At 38.1% G+C, this 18776-nt stretch overlaps 1 protein-coding gene across 6 annotated transcripts in view; it reads right to left on the bottom strand.

The window, feature by feature from the left end:
* Positions 1-18776, bottom strand: part of CNTN6 (contactin 6) — a 148498-nt gene that overhangs the window by 13048 nt on the left and 116674 nt on the right. For all 6 annotated transcript variants that reach the window (XM_032985765.1, XM_032985764.2, XM_032985761.2 and 3 more), the window contains 5 exons: positions 11264-11391; positions 4749-4924; positions 4293-4410; positions 3255-3413; positions 3014-3163 (listed from right to left, as the gene is read on the bottom strand). In XM_032985765.1, the coding sequence (XP_032841656.1) occupies positions 3014-3163; positions 3255-3413; positions 4293-4410; positions 4749-4924; positions 11264-11391 (731 nt within the window). The remainder of the gene's footprint in view (positions 1-3013; positions 3164-3254; positions 3414-4292; positions 4411-4748; positions 4925-11263; positions 11392-18776) is intronic.

Raw genomic sequence — 18776 nt, 5'->3', positions numbered from 1 at the left:
TTATATTTCCATAAACACACCCACCCCATTGACCTACAAATATTGACAGTTTTTGGAAACTGGTTTGGGATGTAATGGGTGGAATTTAGACAGACCAGCCTTGTTCTTATTGTATAATTCATTGTAGATTTACTTGCAAGGATGATATAATGTTCCTTTTCAGCTGCTGGTGAAGTATAAAAAAGAGGACAACTCCAGAACTGATTGAGACAGAAACCCCTTATAAGATGTCATTCATACTGTTTACCATCTCCAAAGCCTTGCTACTATTTTTAGAAATTTCAAGATTGTTTTATCATTTCCTTCATTCAGCTCTCACTGTCTGAAAATCGGATGAGTTGAGACAGGGTTGAGGACAAGGTCAAAAATAGGCAGGAGAGTTATATCTCAGAAGATTTTTCAGAGATTTTGGCAAGTTTTGCCATGTCCATCTGTTCTTACCCATGTCTTCCACCCACTGTCAGCACAGCTCTAGTAGAAGCCATAAAGGCAATAGCCCTTTAAGTTCACAGAAATTTGTGTGAACAAACTATCACTTTAGATTCAAGTCCACATATAAATCTTTACCTGATTTCATCCTCTGTAGAAATTTCACAATAATTTTGTTGTGCAGTCATAAAAGTGAGTGCAAGTGCAAATGGACAGGCTCTTTTGGAGAGTTTAGCATAGTTATTCAATTTTGTCACTCACAATCAATGTCTTTGTGCACATCAGAGGCAAATAAGCTAAAACTGAAGAGGACTGCATTAAAGGAAAAAATGACAAAACAGACTTTCAAGCATAGTGTTTCACTGTTTCATGAACCAGTTGATGCTCAATTAGTTCATGTGTTAAATGTGTTCAGTACTTACTACATTTGCATGGGGAAAAAATTTGTACTACTGCTCAGCAGACCCTCAACTGGGTCATAGTTGAGAAACAGATGAAAATTTACAGCTGAGTGCACCAACAGAGGCTCAATTAATTCTCGGCTCCATTTTAATGAAACGAACAGTGGCTCATTTGCATCCACAAATCTACTAATGCTCAGATTTCAGCTGGCAAAATGGATATTATAACAGTGAAGTTCAAATTCACCCTTTCATGGCCAGCCTTTTGCTGTCCTCACTGTCACACTGTTTTTAGTTTCCCATTCTGATAAAAAAAAAGTAAAGATAAGCTGTTACTTCTCCAACAGCACAGGAATGTTTTGAGAGAGCACAATTTACAGCAGTGAAGGGGTTAAGTTACTAAAACCTAAAGTGAATCTTTCTATTCCTTTTGTTAACCTCCCAACAGTGCTACACTGTAAGGGAATAATGTTCCTTGTGCTATTGCCATGATAAATAAATAATATTAATTTTATTGTTTTTTTCTCTTCTTAGCCCTAGCCTTGTGAATCCCTCTAGCAAAAAAAAACCAAAACAAAACAAAACAAAAAAATGCTTTAAAAGATAAAAAAATTTTACTGACTGTGTAGGTGATTCTGAATTCACTTTACAAAGCCCAACAGTGGCAACAGCAAGACCTTCCTAAGACTGATGTTGATTTCATGATCAATCGTGTAATGGAGAACATATAACTGTGATATACTGCTGGGAAATTTAGGAAATCTGGCCTCTCCTTGTCTCCAGCTTTTCTTTAGCTTTCCTTTTCCATGTTGCTCCTTACCCCTCGTGTGTGAGAGGTCCTGTGGCTCTCCTGCTGGAGGAAGGGCTGGTGTTCCTCTCGGGCACGCACCCCCAGGCACCTGAGCCCAGGCAGGATTCGTGCATCGTTCCAGGCTGGAGGCCCTCAAGCTCTTCCCTTTGCTTGGGAGCAGCCTGCAATCTGCTTTACTACCACACTGGCCAGGCAGTTCTGACTGCTGATAAGATTTATTTGATGTCTCCCTGCACCTGGGAAGCTGACAAAATCTATCAAAATTGGTGTTTTAATGATCAAGTACTTTTTTCCTGGCATCAGTACTCAGTATACTTCAACAAAGGGAAAAAGAAGTTATTAAATTTAAATCAACTGACTTAATCCATTTTGAAGTAATTCTGCCTTGGGAAAAATATTGTAGGTATACTGAGAAACAAAGAAACAAATAGATTCCCCCTTTATGGATATATGTATGTTCTGCTGCATAATGTACAATACTGTATTTTGAGTTCTGTCTTGAAATGCAGCTCGCCAAACTTCGGAGCTTAGCAAATGAGATAAAGAGAGAAGAGAAAGTGGATTGTAAAAGCTGCTTCCATTTTACTGCTTTCCATTCTATAAATACTGATTTTATAGGTGGGAGAGAGTTGGTAAGCAGGGGTCTGGGAGAAACATAAAACAAACTAAAGGTTTGGGCTTCGAATAAATTGTACTAAACTGAGTAGGTCAAAGGACTGACAGTGTCGGTCATCCAAGAATGAGTCTTCTTCCTATGAGGTACCAAGTCCCAGAAGATAAATGTGTAAAGGTTAGACAGACAGATAGTAAGGATCCTGCTCTGGAGTCAGTGGAAGCTATTAGTTTCACTGGGCTTTGGATGCTGTAATTTATTTCCTTCAGTTAAAGCCAATATCCTGTCCCTACTGATGCTCAGATATCAGCCACCTTCTGCAGCAAAGGCATTACAAGCTTGTGCTAGGATGTGCCAGAGAGCTGGCTTTATCATTTTCTATGCAAGTCCCGGGGCAGGGTATAAATGCAGTTGTAATTGGAAGAAAACAAATGTTGCTCCCCAATTGCTCAAATGAAAACTTGTGTTCAGGCATGGGGATTAGATATATTTTGGGACACGCAGCTCCAGCCTTTGTTGCTGGCCCAAGTGTTCTCCAAACCAGAGAGCAGAGCGTGTGGTACCTCAATCATGTCCAAACATCTCTTGCACTGTAAGTGCAGGTCTGCGGCACGAAGTCATAGCAGCCACAAACTAAAACGCCAGACAGATGTGTAAGTAACCCTCTAGGAGTGAGTGACTCTGCTGCAGTGAAATTCTCATGCCTGGGAGCTGGCAACGTGTCTGTGTGGAAAAAACTGACAGAAACTGGGGACTTACCTGCTGCTTTAGTCTTCAGTAGAGCTGACGGTCTGCTTGGCTCCCCAATTCCAACACTATTGCTGGCAACCACACGAAACTCATACTCAACCCAAGGGCTTAAGTCAATCACTGTTGCCTTGTGAGTCCTACCGTTAATAACTTCAGGAACTAAAGGTAAAGCAAACATATCATGACAATTTATTTTTGGAGTAATTAGTGGTATATAAAAAAAATACAAGACAGCTCTCGAATTTCTCACCTGTTGCAACTGCCTGCCATCCAACTGAGAAAGGAGTCCTCATCTGAATGCTGTAGATCTGGACTGGACTGTTATTATCTATTCCAGACTTCCAGGATAACACGGCAGTAGTGCTAGAAATATGTTCAACTTTAACATCTTCTGGTGGACCTGGGGGGCCTAATATGATTAGCATTTTAAGATGAAGGCGTTAGGAACAGGATTCATTACTGGGTTGGGCAGGGCAACTCTTACTTTCTCAAGCCAGTGGAATTATTCATGAAGCTGCAGTTTCATAAAAGAAGCACAATCTCTAAGTGATGGCTTCATGCCTGTTACTACGTTTTTCTAATTAATGAGGAATTTTGAGAGAGGAAAATGAATGTCCTTATGTTTCTAATATGAAAACTGCAAACAAGGGAATTTTTTTTTTCTCTGACAAAGGAAGTTACCCAATGTGCCTTTTTCTGAACCATCCAACATTTTTGGAATTCCTCTTGTATCTAATCAAAACTGATGTTTAGAAGGAATGCAAGATGGTACACTATACAGATTTCTGATTTCTACTAGTGTTTAGAGGATCTGCTCCCGTAACACCACTTGTCTTGCTGCTGGCAGTAAAAATTAGTTAGTTGACCATAGAAAATAATTTTTCATATTCTCTCCAAAGAATGGAAATGAACCAGGGCCCTTTTTTTTTTTTTTTTTTTTTTTCCCCCAGCCTGCACAGTGACCCAGAAATTCCCAGCAAGGAGCTGGTGACAGCAGTCTACTGAAAGTAGAGGACTTGCCTGTGTCCTGCCACATGGACCTGTGTGGCCAGAAAATTTTGCCTTCCAGAGGCCATGGCAGAACTGCACACATCTCCCTGTGTTAGCTGCACATGAGGATCATGCTGGTCAGAATCTCAGTTCAGTTTTGGGGCCAAGGGTACAAGATATATAGCATTTCACTACTGAAATATTGAATTGATATCCTAGGAATCATTTAAACAACAGCTGATGCTAAGTACTCCTAATTCCTCCAGAAGATATATGTGTCTACATTTAACAGACATACCTCTTACAATTATATCTACTGTTGCAGATTGACTGTCTAAAGTTGTTTGTACCATGCACACATATTTCCCAGAATGATGTAGCTGAATATTTCTTATCATCAAATCCCCAACAGATTCCTAGAGATACAAAGAAAGTAAACTAATCACTCACAACATGCTTTCCATACTAGACATTTTTATAAATTGCTCAATATTAATAAAAAATTCAGCTTTTAAATTAAAATATTCATAGCTATCATCCATTTCTTTCATGTGGACATTTTTATTATGGCTTCACAAATAACTCAAGTGCCTTTATGAAATTTAAGAAAGAAAAATAAATGGCTGCAGCCCTTGTAAAGAAACAGTGATTTGCAATGCATATAAATAGCAATGGAAGAATTATGATAAATATTTGTCTCATCTAAAGACTGGCAAATAGTTTCATTAAGCACTATGGAATTTAAGAAACTTACTCTTCCAATTCTTTCAAAATGACGTATTTCTCTATTAAAATCAATTATATTGCCATTGAATGACCATGTGAACACCACATCAACAGAGGGGTCATGAGACACCTGACATGGAAGGACTATGCTTTCTCCAACTGTTACATCCATATTAGAAGGTGGAATAATAATTACAGTCCTTTCTGTGGAGACAAAAAAAAAAATCCTTTTTATTAAAATGCTTATAAAAATAGTAGATCTTGAATGAGTTTTGTTCCATTTGTGAAATGATTTAAAATTGGCCCAAATGTTCCATAATAAAGAAAATTATCTCTAATACAGTGATGATTTCAGAACACTCTTACCCCTGTGCAGCCTACTACTTTTGCAGTATCAACACAATGAGCACACTGTATGCCTCTGAAAGCAAGCAGATGTCAGAGGCAACATGCTAAATTAGTCATATGTTACTTTGTAAAGCCCATAGTCAATAGATAAGATTTCAGCTCAAAAAGTACAGACTTCATCATTAAGACTTAAAAATATGCCCATGGTTCTTCAAACTTGAAAATCTCTCCTTACAGGAAACTGCAGCACAAGCAAAATTGCTGTTCATCTCTGCTTACCTTATACATTGAGATCCTTAATCTGTATTAATGTTAGTGGTAGTTTACCACACAGTGTTTCTTACATTACGGCTTCAAAGAAGATATCTTCACGGACAGAAAAACTATTTCTGTACTCTTTTTTAACCCCTTACACTTAGAAACAAACTTGCAGCTCTTATTAGGCAAAGTAGTAGCTTGTTGAAAGGGAAAGAAATAGGTTTATATGGCTTCACTTTTGTTGATATGACTGGCAGATAGATTAGAGATAACAACCACTTTGTTGTAAGCAATTCCCTTCAATAAAGCTTTTGTGCATGAAAATGTTATAGAATGGTGAGAATTGAGAGGCACGTGAATAAAATGAGAGCAGAATCTAGTCAACAATATTAATACATTCTATAAATAATGTGAAAGGAGCAGAAGAAAATTTGCAAGGGCTATATTGGTTCAATGTCCATTATGGCTTAACTCTGTGTGTTAGAAATTTGCTTGAAAATTCAGGATTTTGGTTTTACCAAAGCTTTAGTTCCAAAGGGTTGGTGCATGGTAGGGCATCCAACTCATTACCTGCAAACACATCTTCATTCAGACTGTCGCCATTGTTTCAGCAACTGATTAATATGTGGGTACAGACAGGCAATATGGGCTGAAACTTGAAGAGCTTCCTCCCCGCATCTGAGCTGCACTGGATGAATGTTACAGCCGTGGTCAAGTAGAAACAAGGTAGAATGTTGCATTTTCTGCTAACCTTTTAAAATAAAACTGGATCTTTCTAGTTACAATGATGTACTTGCTGCAGGCAACGAGTAACATTTTCCGAGGAAAACAAAGAAAGAACTTGTCTCATTTTTACTGCTGTAGACAAATTAGGTGTTTTTTTTCTGGTATCATTAAGAGAGTGTCCGAGGTTCTCATTGCGAGTTAGAGCTCAGGCTTGGAACATGCTTTCTCAGATTCCTCTACGTATTCTGACTGCTCTTCACAGCCACATAAAACTATCATTGTGGCAGCTCCATCAGTTTGTCTGAAGTCAAGGACTGCAGAAATGTGAAGGCCTCAAATGACTGTCTTAAAGATACTCGATCATTAGGTTAGAGAAATCTCTTCCTCTCCCTGGAAGCAGTGTGTCAGGTGCAATAAATACCAGATAATTCAAGGGCCATATTCTTTGTTGGCACAACTCCACTGATTTCAGCACATGCTGGCAAAGATCTTGGCTCCATAAATCTCAAATGAAGTAATTCCATTGTGGAGTACAGGTAACTTTTATAGAATAATTTTGAAAAATCTGTGGGAACTACAGAGAACCTCCACAAAATTTTATTTTCTGACTTTTCCTCCTGTACTTCTCTTATCCTCACAGCTGAAATAGAACTGCATGAATAACACTTTGTGGAGAGAAGTTCTGTTACTTACAATTGTGCTGTATATGTTAAAAGAAGAAAAAAAGAAGTAATACCCTGGTATACATGAAAAAATTGAAAGTTGTGATAGCTGGAACTTCTCTTTGCTACTAGCAGGTGGATGGGCATGATCTTCTGGCCTGAGACGGTCTTACAAGCTCATCATCTCTTCCTCCAGAGTCATCCTGTAAGACTCTCCTTCATTAAACCTATAAACTATGTGTATCTCTACCCTGAGTTCTTAAAGGCAATGAAATATGGTATTGAAGAAGCAAAGTCTTCCCCTGAACACCAGTGTTCAAAGTGGAAATTTTACCTTGCTCTGACTGCTTTTGACATGCTTTCTCCCAGACTCCACTCAGTTTTTGTCTGCTCTGTCTTTAGCTGTGAAGAAGAGATGTCTCAACACATATTCTCTCATAAATGATGCAATAGGTTACACCTAATTTACAGGAGGGAGTCAAAGGGTCTGGCAAGTCAGCCTGGGCTGACCTCCCAGGGTCTGACCTGGTCGGTGGAGCTGGGCGAACCAGGAGGTGGGAACTGGCTCCTCTGAAATCGCTGCAAGGGTCACCTCCACAGCTCCTGCACACTGTACCTGCCCCTGGGAATGGAGAGGGCTGGCCCTAACAAGGCTCGTTTACAAGGTCAGTAATTAGGTGGGGAACAGCACATTTCCTAAACCTTCCATTGGTAAGCTCAATATACGGACACGTGTAAACAGCAGTTACAGGTTTCGGCTTCCCAGCCCTCTCGGATAGACCCCAAAGCCTAGGATGAGTTCCTTGCTGCCAGGTATAAACTGCTGCTGGTATTTCATCTGTCTGCCTTAAAGCTGACTTGGAGGTATGTTTTGCACTGCTTTGATGACAGCCTGAAGACACCCTTTGAATTGGGTATTCTGCTAAAACCCCAAATCATTTATAGTATCAGTGAAAATCACCTTTTCTGCTTCCGTTCATTCAGCATTAATAAAACTTTGTGCCACTACTGAATTTTCCATGTGTTAAGAACTCCCTGCCTTTCAAATTTCTTTTTAAAATATCTACCCTTCACAAGACCCACATCACCTCTACTGCCACAAGTCTCAATGCCACCTCATTTTATAACTCCTGCTTCTCTGTGCTGGATGGTTGGTCACCAGGATTAGTGCAGTTTGATTCTTCTGCAATGCACCGTGTACAATGACAGCATTCTATAAATAAGTAAAACACTATAAATAAAAGCAATTTATTTCTACGGAAAGGTTAAAGTAAGACTAAGCAAGAATGATACAAACAGGATTTCATAGAAATTGTAATCAGATTCAATAGTTGCATTCTAAACCCCATAAAATACAAACAGAAAATGATGTCCTGTTTTTTTGTAAAATCTTTAAGCCTCCATCAAAGCCAGTTGTCTGTTGCACAGGAAGGGGCCATTAGCTACATCTGGTTGTAATGAAACTGGCTGGGAATTTTTTGAAACTTTTCTTCATCAGAAGGTTCCAATAATATTACAGTTGCCTCATTAGATCTGTTATGTAATTTCTTGTGTCACATTCAAAGAGATCAGAAATAAGACATCTGCAATCTTGTTATAAAATGTTATTAGAAGGAATAAAAAATCCAGAGATCATTTAACTGTTAAAACCTTTGGAATATCTCATTAGGGAAAAGATAGAGATAAATATTTTGAAAAAAATGCATTCTGTGGAACCCTCTAGTGAACCAGTATTTTGGAATATCAGAAGATAAAGGCTTCTTATAACACAAAAAATCCCAGTAGCTATATGCTACTGGTATTATAAGAAGTCTATTTTCTTATTGGCATGAACCTATTTGTCTCCACCAAATGAATAGCAACAAGTGTCCTTTTGTGAATTATAGTGGATTTGTGTGTGAGGTGTGGTTTTTCAGTAGTGTTAATAAAAAAAAAAAAAAAAATTTTATTATGGTATTATCATCCTTTTGTATCTTTTGTTCTAGCCTGCTTATATCCACTGATACCACTGATGTAGACTGGTTCACTTGTGCAATATTTTCTGCTTCTTTTATGGTGTTGTCTTTAAGACTTCCACCTCAAATACTTTTAAAAGCTTCTTAAAAGCTCTTGGTTCTACATTGTCTATCTATCTTGCTTAGCAACTGCAGACATGCTTTATATGGCAAATCCCATTCCAGAGGAGAAAATAGATAAGATGTTGTGAGTGCTGGAGGTATAATAAAGACTTCTCACACAAAGAATAAACAACTGAATGAGCAGCAATAAACTTAATTTGCACATTAGATATGCTTTTCCAAGTTCTGACATTTCAGTTGAAAATAATGCTGAAGCAATGAGGCCTATAATTGAACAGCCAAAACTTCTCCAGAGGGGAAACAAAAACAAATGTTCCCTGCAAACAAGATCATTTTTATACCATGTTGTTACTCAGTGTTTTAATAAACTTCATAAATGCCAAAGAATTTTTTTTTTCATGTTTTAATGTGATTTTCCCATATTACTCCATTAGTTTGTACGTATGTGATATGTGAAATGGTATATAATCTTAATGAAGTCAGAGCTGCTTAAACCCTAAACTTCTTGGTTTATTCATTGCTAGCTGTGCTGTAACATCATCTCAGATCGCACGTTGCACTGCATCAATGTTAATTGCTCTTTCACAACATGAGCATGAAAAAGATTTTTGCCAGATGCAGTAGGTTGGGGAGGAGAGCATGCCTGCAGGCTACAGTAACCATTCTGAAGTCAGTGAAAACAAGAATATTAAGAAAAAAGAGTTATAAATTACATTTAATAATGTGCTCTCCTTGTAACTACAGACATTATTATTGTTAACTGTTTTGCAAAACTGATTAATATGCTTACTATAATCTCAAAGGTTCCATTTTTTATGTTGTTCTAATTTAAAATCAACAAATATGAATACTTTTATAAGAAACTGTCTATATTGAAAAGGTTGTTGCTCAGTTGCTCTTTCTTGAGCAAAGAGAAAAAAGACATACTAAGTTTGCTTCAGTTTTTCTTTTTTCTTTTCTTTTTTTTTTCTGTCAGTGATCAAAGATCAGAGCATAGTCATTTCATATGCTGCTCATAGGAACATCCATAGAAAGAATATCTCTTTTCATCTCCTCCAGCTCTGGACTAGTCTACCTGAGTGGTAAGTTTATATAAACTCTTTTTACTAATGGAGATAGACCATCCACCAGCACAGCAAAAACTTGAAGCAAAGGACTGCTTTGGACATAAAGTACTTTAATGTGTTCCACAATGTTTTTAACTGTGTTTCAAAGAAAGGTGAAAAATAGTGCTGGTAAGACACCCACTGCAGAGCATCACTGGACTGAGCCCAGTAGAGCCAGAGTGTGCCCCAGCACAGACAAAGCTGCAGCTTTGGAGGGAAGGAGAATTACAGCTGATGTGACCATCTGATAGGTGTGTCTCCTAACCCATAACAGGATTTTCTGGGTGTTTAATGATCTTGATGGGACAAGTTCAGAGTGATGATGCTCAAAGAGGAAAGTCACTTTCTTTTTAAAGAGGGAAGTAAAGTTTTGTCTCATACATAATGGAGAAGAAAATAATAGTAATGTGAGAGGAGGATGTTTCTCATTCTTCCTTCAGAAAAAGATCTGTCTAGTTACATTAACCTGTAGTTAACAATTGAAATGGTTTAATTAAACCAAAGCCTAATGTAAGAAAATATAAGCAAAATAATCAAATGCTTTCAGACAAAGGGGTGTCCTGTGAAAAGAGATGTCTTACTATTATTATCCAGGAAAACAAACAAAGCATAGAAGATACCTTAACAGATGTCTTGTTGTATTATTAATGGAGCAATTAGACTTGGGGAGGGCTGTGGAAGGTGGCCGTTTTAATATTCAGAATCAAAAGTCCTGTGAAGGGCTAAAGAAGAGCTGTTTCTTGTCTCTGATTTGTTTTGGAGTTATTTATCAAAGTAGTACGCAGCAGCTGGGATGCAGAGGAGGAGGGGGGGGCTCCAGGACCTGCAGGATTGCAGGGTATGCAACATCTACCTGCCCCACGCTGAAGAAAATAAACCCAACCTGATTTTCAGATTATTCCATAACGTCTTTTTTTTTTTGGCACTCAAGCTTTAAAAGTCTCTTTTGCAGTCTCAGATATGATATAAATTGTAAATGAGCTGAATAAACTTGTTCAAGCACACTGCACAGCATACCTGGAACCTCCACACTGCCTCCGTGTCCTTTCAAACCCTGGCTGCAGCAGTGCAGCCCATACCTCCAACATCTAAATGGTACTGCAGTGCAAATATCGTTATTAATGTTACTACCTGTTTCTGTGTATACCTTGGGAGACCGCCCTGATAAACAAATTGATCATGGGAAGCAGTGCAGTCATGAGGTTTTCTTTGCTGCAGGCAGTGGAGAGCTCAGTTTCAGCTTTAAACTGTAAGTAAAAACCTGTCAATACTAGCACTGATCAGCACAGACTTGGGCATCCTAATGAAAAAAAAAAAAGCACATACTTTCTAGTATTCATAAAGCAAAAGAAAATATTCAAGTACCTTTTACAATCAGGTTCCCTGAATTTCTGGCAACTCCGAACTGATTTGTTGCTATACAGGTGTACACCCCAGCATCTGATTTGGTGATGTTATAGAGCCTGAGACTGCCATCCTCTAGTAAGATGACCCTGTGGAAAAAAATAAACCAAAAATAATTTTTAAATATTTCTGTTACAGGAACAGTAATAGAAATGCAATGCTACTTTTAATATTTAAATATTTCCATTATACTTTTTCTCTTCTACAACAAGCTGAATATTTATCAACCAAGTTTCAACCCGGCTTATTATTGATTTCTATATTAGGAATGTTATATTGACATACTGAAGTTGGCCATTAACTTATCTAGCTGACTTTCTTGCAGTAAAATTTGGAGTCTCAAGAGAAAGAAGGAAGACCCAACTTGCTACCTAATTGTGCTATATTTTACCATGGTTTGTTGTTTTTTTTTTTTTTTTTTTTTTATCTCTAGATCCCAATGCTCCTATGCTATACTAATGTTGTCTCTGAGCCCAGCTGCCTGTGCAATTTTGTCAGGATTATTAAAAGATATTAGCAGACTAGCTGAGATGCTGAAATGCCATCTCACAAGCCAAGGAGCCAAATCAAATACATCGCTGTCTCGTAGGGCCTTCAAATCACCTTATTAGTCACTATGTTGTTTACACCAGTTTGCAGAGTATAGGGTAAATTGCATTTCATAGTGATTTCAGGACCACTCCTGGGTTTTATAGACAAAATTCATTTCTAATCTTGTTCATATGCTTCTTCATGTCAATGAAATACTTTAGGATGTAAGTCAGTACAGAGTACGGCATATGTTTTCCTTAGGTAAGCTTTCACTGTATGTTTGGCACCTTTTTGCTTTTACATACAAGGACAACACCTCAAGGTTTGGGGATTTTCTTCACAAATATACAGAACACATTTATCAAAGGTAGATAATTTCAAAATCAAAACTGAATTAGGTAAGCGATGAACTTTTGGACAGAAAATAATATTATCCTGTATTGTTTTGTTAATTTTGTGTTAGGTCTTCCATCTACCTGTTACACCTGGTAGATGTTGAAGTTCTTGACCAATTTCTTCTGACTTCAGAAGAAGTACAGTGGGCTGAAAGATAGTAAATTCCTGGAATTTTCATGAAAATGGGGTCAGGGTTTCTATGTACAACCCCTCTTGCCAGTAAGGCCACTGCATGAGCACACTCCTCGTAGGCATCAGAGAATCTGCACCCAACTGGGGAAGAGCTGCACTCAAATGCCACACTTGTTTACAACTGATAAAATCCAGCTGTAAGTCACAAATGCACAGGAAACCGGGCTTCATTCATTCCAGTGCTCACAGAAGTACTGCATTATTTTTTTATATTCCTCTTTTAATTGGCATTTAAATCTAATACAAGAATCCTTTTATAAAAAGAAAATATCTAATTCATGCATCACAGCTTGGGTATTTAATATTTATTACAACATAAGATTGGATGATGTAATGAATTATTAAAGGAAATGAACAATAACAAGAGCAGAAGTTGAGGCTGGCAGTAATATCATAGCCATTAAACACACAAAAACCATCATACTGTCTTGCTGCATTCCACTCTGGTATTTATACACTTGTATCTATATGCGTAACACACATTAGACCTTGTTCTGCTTCCCGTTACACACTCCCAGCTGATGAAGAGAAGTGCTAGACTTGGATTCCTGGAGGTCTTCTTGCTTACATCCCCCCAGTCTCGTGTGTCCCACTCTGGTCTGGCCTTACCCTGCCTAAAGATCTGCTTCTCAGCAAGGCAGGGTTGGATTTAGGAATGAGAAAAGCTAAGATGTCCCCATAGTGCCAGGCAGTCTGTCACTGGGGTGTGGAGCTGTGAGGGGAAAGGATTTAGGCTTGAATGAAAAATCTTTGTTTCCTTGGCAATAATCACCAGGTACTGCAGCAGTTGTTTGCATGCAATTTGTAGTACGATGAGAAAATAAGTTTGGGTTTAAGAATCTATCATATATCCATATTAAACCAGAGAGGAGCAAAATATGAGGCAACAAACTACACTCTTCAATATAACGACGTATCAATTAAATGACATTTTTTTGGATAGGGATGAATAAGAATGAAAGAACCGAGCCTTTCTGCTGGCTTCACAACACCATGCATCAAAACAAGAGACTATGGGTGCCTCTCCCCCTCAGTATGGGGACACGACTGATGACAGTATCTCAAAGGCAGGTTTAAATAAGAAGAAACTTTCAGAAGTGTTCCACTTCTGCCTCTGCTATTTTCTTTGCATTAATGATGCATTTCTTCACATCAGTTTTCACCAGCCACAAGAAAACACCCTCATTAGAAACTGCTGGTGATAAAACAGTTGATTCAATTGACTGGTTAGCTAACATATGGTGGCTTCATCAAACAGTATCAAAAGAGATTCAAGTGTGAATCAGCAAATGTTCATAAATTGGATACCTGAATAATAAGTTAGAATAAGCCACTGTAGTGTTTTCCTCACCATCAAATATTGATTCCCTGTTATTTTTACTGCAGATGTACCTAAGAGCTCTGGGTGGATAAATTGGAATCCAGAAGTGGGCATGAAGCAAAAGAAAAAGACAATCCCAGTTCCCAAAAGCTTCCAATATAAGTAAATACACAGTAAAAAACAGTCTGTAAAAGATAGAGAATAATAAAAGGGAGAATCTTTGAATGCACAGGCTTTGTGCTTATCACCCTATGTATTCCTGGCTAGGGCTTTTTCACTGAAGTTTAGTCATGTCTCAGTCAGATTGTGTTTTCGTGTATACTTCATTAGAAATTGAGACCTGAATAATTCCCAGCTTCCTGGTTTATCCACTGAGAGGGGGGTTGTAGTCACTCTAGAGTTGACGAGATAATGTTTGATCTGAAGGAATGCTGTTCTGAAACAATATTTCAACGGATGGGCAGACTGAGGATGGAATGGCTCTTTCAACAGATCAAAACAGAGCTTAGCAAAGAGAAACCATGGGCAAATAAAAGCTTCAGAGTTGTTTGAAACAGAGGTCACACTACCTAAAGACAATTAGGGAGCTAGCAGTAAATAAGATACTCGGGCAGAATTTATGTAAAAGCACAAAAGACTCCAGAGTAATTAGTTAGCAGGGAAGGGAATTAAAGAAAGAAAAAAAAAAAGTGAGTAATTTCCAGCTGTACTGAGGTCTGTGTCAGGAGAGGGATGAGAAAGCAGAGCACAGCAGAAAATCAAGATGATGTATTTCAAATGCAAGGAAAAAAAAGCAATGTGAAATACCGACCCAGTTGCCATGAACAACAAAGTTGCCATAAACTTCCTCAGAGCCATGACTTTACGCCATGGATGGGTTCAGAGGGGGCTGCACTTTATCCTCATCCATTTGTCTTTCAAATAATGGAACTATGATTCTGAAGGCAATGGGAATGTTTTCTTTAATGGGCTTCAGATCAAGCTCTAGCAAACAATTTAAAAAGAAGCTGCGAAACACGTCTCACCTGCTGAAAGGCTTGCTGAAAACTGTTACTTTTCACAATATTTTAGACTACATGAAGGCTATAGATAATAATTCTTAGCATTTGCATCAGAAGACAAGGTAATTCCAAGTACTGTTACAAGACAGGAAAGTTTAACTTGTCCAGTATAATGATAAGTAGAATATTTTGTCTGCCAGGAAAACTGGACTTCTCTCAGTAAGTAAATGGGTGCCTGTCAAGGGATAAAAAGCAGAAGATCTGTAGCAGATCTGATAAATGCAACCCTGCAAAAGAAGGAGAAGGAAGAATTAAATGAGCTACTCGGGACACAAGCGTTCATAAAGCCCCGTTGCAGCAAGAGATTGCTTAGGCATAAACCTAACTCTCAGCTGACATCTCTGACTTACAAAATGCTTAAATTCTTATCAGACTAGTGCTGATGCCTATGTTCCTGCCTGAATTACACAGGTGCTACCTCTGGGTAAATAGCTCAATTAAGCAAAGTTGCTATGAGGAAAAGAAGAGACGAACATCCGGTTATATAAATCCACACAAAGTTCCTGCACACGAGGGCTAATTAGAAATATCCAGAAACATCATTCCATATATAACAAGCCTGGGAACTTACCCTGACAGAAAGATGGGTATGTTGGATGCAGTTCACTTTGTGAGGATCATAGGAGCATAAGACAGCTCTTAATGCCCAGTTCAGAGACAAGTCCACCCCACTTTCCACCTGCAGGGTGCCCGTGGCACAGGGTAAGGATGCACAGCAGGTTCCACAGTCCCTTCCCAGCATAAATGACCTGCATCCCGGGGCTTGGACCTAGAGATGGTGCCTTCCTACTTAGGATGAAATCTGTCTGCAGGAATGAATCCAAAGCCCTCTGCAAACCTTTAGTCCCACAACAGTGCGTGAGAAGATTTTCCCTGGTTTATGTAAACATAGTGTAAGCGACGTCCTTTTGTTTTTGTTGTTGTTTTTTTTTTTTTTTTAATCTACTCATCCTATTGGATTGATCCACGTCTCGGAGTGACTCTGTTAATATATAAGATAAGCATAATATGCAGAAAGGGAAAACAAACAGCCTACCCGAGATCCGCTGGAGTCAAAACTGTGTGTAGTGTTCAAAAAGAATAGTTTGCGATGTTTCTGCAGAAGACATGAGACTGGGAAGAAGTGAGAGCTCATTAAAATTGTCACACATACTTTTTAAGTAAAGAACTTGAGAAATCAAGCGGGGATGATAGGTACAGCTTTTAATTAACCAGGCCAAACAAACCATCTCTGAAAGTGTTGTCTCATGTGAACAAAAGATTGTTGATGGCTATTTGCTTTGAACTTAAGAGCATGAAAAAATAATATGTACTTAACAAGGTTGATAGAAAAATAAAATCTGAGAAAAGAAAGAGGTGTCAACTCATTAGATTTTAAAGTGCAGCAGAGGTAATTTTTCTGCACTGCTGTATCGTTCAGCCAATCTGTTTTAGAGAGAGGTGTGATTTTAATTCATGGATGTGAATTGCATTAATTCAATACAGCAAATGTCTTTGAAACACCCATCAAAATTGGTTGAGTTGGATTGGTGTAAAACTGGGGGTGAATCAAGCCTACTTCTACAGATTTCAGCACTGCCAGTAGGGTAGATATCTCTTCAAGGGCATAAAATAATTCAAAATAAAGTAACTCTGATACTTAATGTAAAGATTCATTCTTCTTTTCTCCTGTCTGCCTCTAACATCAAGTGTCTGACACCTCATAATGTTATTGAAGTCATCATCATAGCACTGTGCAGATAAAAAGGGGAGTATTCTGGATCTGATGAAATCAGAGGCAAAGTAATTTTTATTATCTGAGAAATCCTATTTGAAACCATGTCTTCTCAGTCTCACTTTACTGCTCAAGAGCAAAAACACTCTTGCTTTCATAGTCTATGAAAAGATACATTGTTTATAAATTTCTTCAGATATGCTAGCAGACATTGAGACAATAACTGACTTTTCTAATTTTACAAAGATTGAGAAGCACGAGAGAGGCTGAATTAAAAAAGTACAAAGGGAAGTAAGTGAGGGGCAGAAACAGCTCTCAGGTGACTCAGAATTACTAGTGATTTATGCAGATGTAAATGTGAGTAAAGTTTGACTGAGTGAATGAATTGTGCCCGCTGATGACAGCTCTGGTATTTTTGAAAAGGTCCCACTGAGTCCCATCTGAGATCTGACTGTCTGTATTATATGTTAATGATCTTTGTACCTGTTTATCCTATTCTGAGTGTAATTTGTATGCTAATATTATTGCCATTTAATAAACTATGCTTAAAAGAAGATTTTCCTTATCTGCATGCTGATATAAATGAGCTTTAGAGTTGACTGACAATTAACTTGAAATAAAATAAACACCATTAAACTCTGTGTTAACTATTTGAATCAAAACAAAATTACAGAATCTAGCTGAATAGTCTTATGAAAATATTTGAGAAAATAATACTATTAGCAGTGATAGAAGGTGAGACTAGAACACTGCTCCTTGATATTTCCTAAAACTCCCCTCTGTTCCTAAAAAGGAACATTATTTTTGCATAGAATCTCTGCAATTTGAGACCACAAATATTTATTTTATGCAAATATATACAGACATCTGAACTGAGTTATGCTGCATCATAAAGCTTCCAGACAAAACACAGTATTTTCAGGAGATAGTACTCCATTTTAGCAAAACTTGTTTTGCCCTGTCTTTAGCATACGCAGGTTTTAAATATGAGGCAGATGTTCTTATGCAATGACCAAAAAAAGAAGTGACAAAAATACCATGTTTATAGACATATGTCTAAATCTATTGTAGCAATATGTCCCGAAATGTGCAGCCAGGGGACATTGGGCAGCAGCACCTCTACGTGTACAGGAAAGACAGACGTGCCAGCCAAACAACTAGTTTAGTGATGAAACAAAACAAACAAGCCAACCCTAAAAATGTTGCTTGCCGTGTTTTAATCCGTTCAACTTTCTAAATCTTAATGATGGTTTTAAGGTACTGTTCATCCTGTTCATCCTCAGTCTGCTGCGTTAAACAAGCACTCACATTTCTGGTCTTGTCCCACACAGAGAACTTAGTCTTGTGTAATATTTACAAGATATGGCCTGTTTATGACTCTTCTCTTCCCTGTGTCTGTCTTTGCCCTATTTCAAATCTGCATCTAAACAGCAGATGTCATGAGAGGAGAGATGTATAATTCTGGACAGAGACAAGAACCATACCTTAGCATGTCCAGTCAAAAAGAAAGATTTCTTGGTTATTAGTCTACCCTATGGACAGGACATAATGAAACATCATATTTACGTAGCCATACATTGACTAGTCTGAACATTGACAGCATAAAAAAATAGCGATAAAGTAGTACGCTGAGAAGGAAATGATCAGGAACCAGACTGTGAAATTCTGTGGTGAGAATCCAGGTAGAAAATTAAACGAATTGCCAGAGAAAAAGGTTGCCAATTTTTCTATTTGCCAACAAGTTCTGCTGCTTTTATGAAATCTTTCTAACTCTGGTACATAAGAGAAAAGTTCTTTTAGCACAGGATGGTGCGCCCACACTATTGCTATTCAATCTAATCCCATCGTTAATCATTATTTTTATGATTCAGACGTTATTAGGAGTTCAGACACAGCCATTCATACAACCAGATTCACTCCAGATGTAAAACTAAGCCCTTAATATGGGACTTAAGTAGAATTTAAACAGTACATAAGGCCCTGAATTACCCTCTGCGTGGGAGTTTAATTCACTTACAGGAATCTTCTTCCCTGTCTGCTTGTCAGAACATATTTCAAAAATAAAAGTACAATAAAACCTGCTGTTAACTTTAAAGCATTCTGTATGTACAACAAGCAGCTGGCACCAGATACACAGCGTGATACCGGCTCGCTTTCAGAAACCCCGGACAGCATGTTCGTGTGTGCACACACCTATAACAGATAAGCAGTATTGGAGATGGACAGTGCTCACCTTCCGTGATTTCAGCTCCCGTGCTG

The sequence above is a fragment of the Tyto alba genome, unplaced genomic scaffold (genome assembly GCF_018691265.1).
Source record: "Tyto alba isolate M040663 unplaced genomic scaffold, T.alba_DEE_v4.0 Super-Scaffold_3, whole genome shotgun sequence".
Classification (NCBI taxonomy): Eukaryota; Metazoa; Chordata; class Aves; order Strigiformes; family Tytonidae; genus Tyto; species Tyto alba.
The sequence above is the reverse complement of the archived record's forward strand: the minus strand, read 5'-3'. Positions and strand labels throughout refer to the sequence as shown.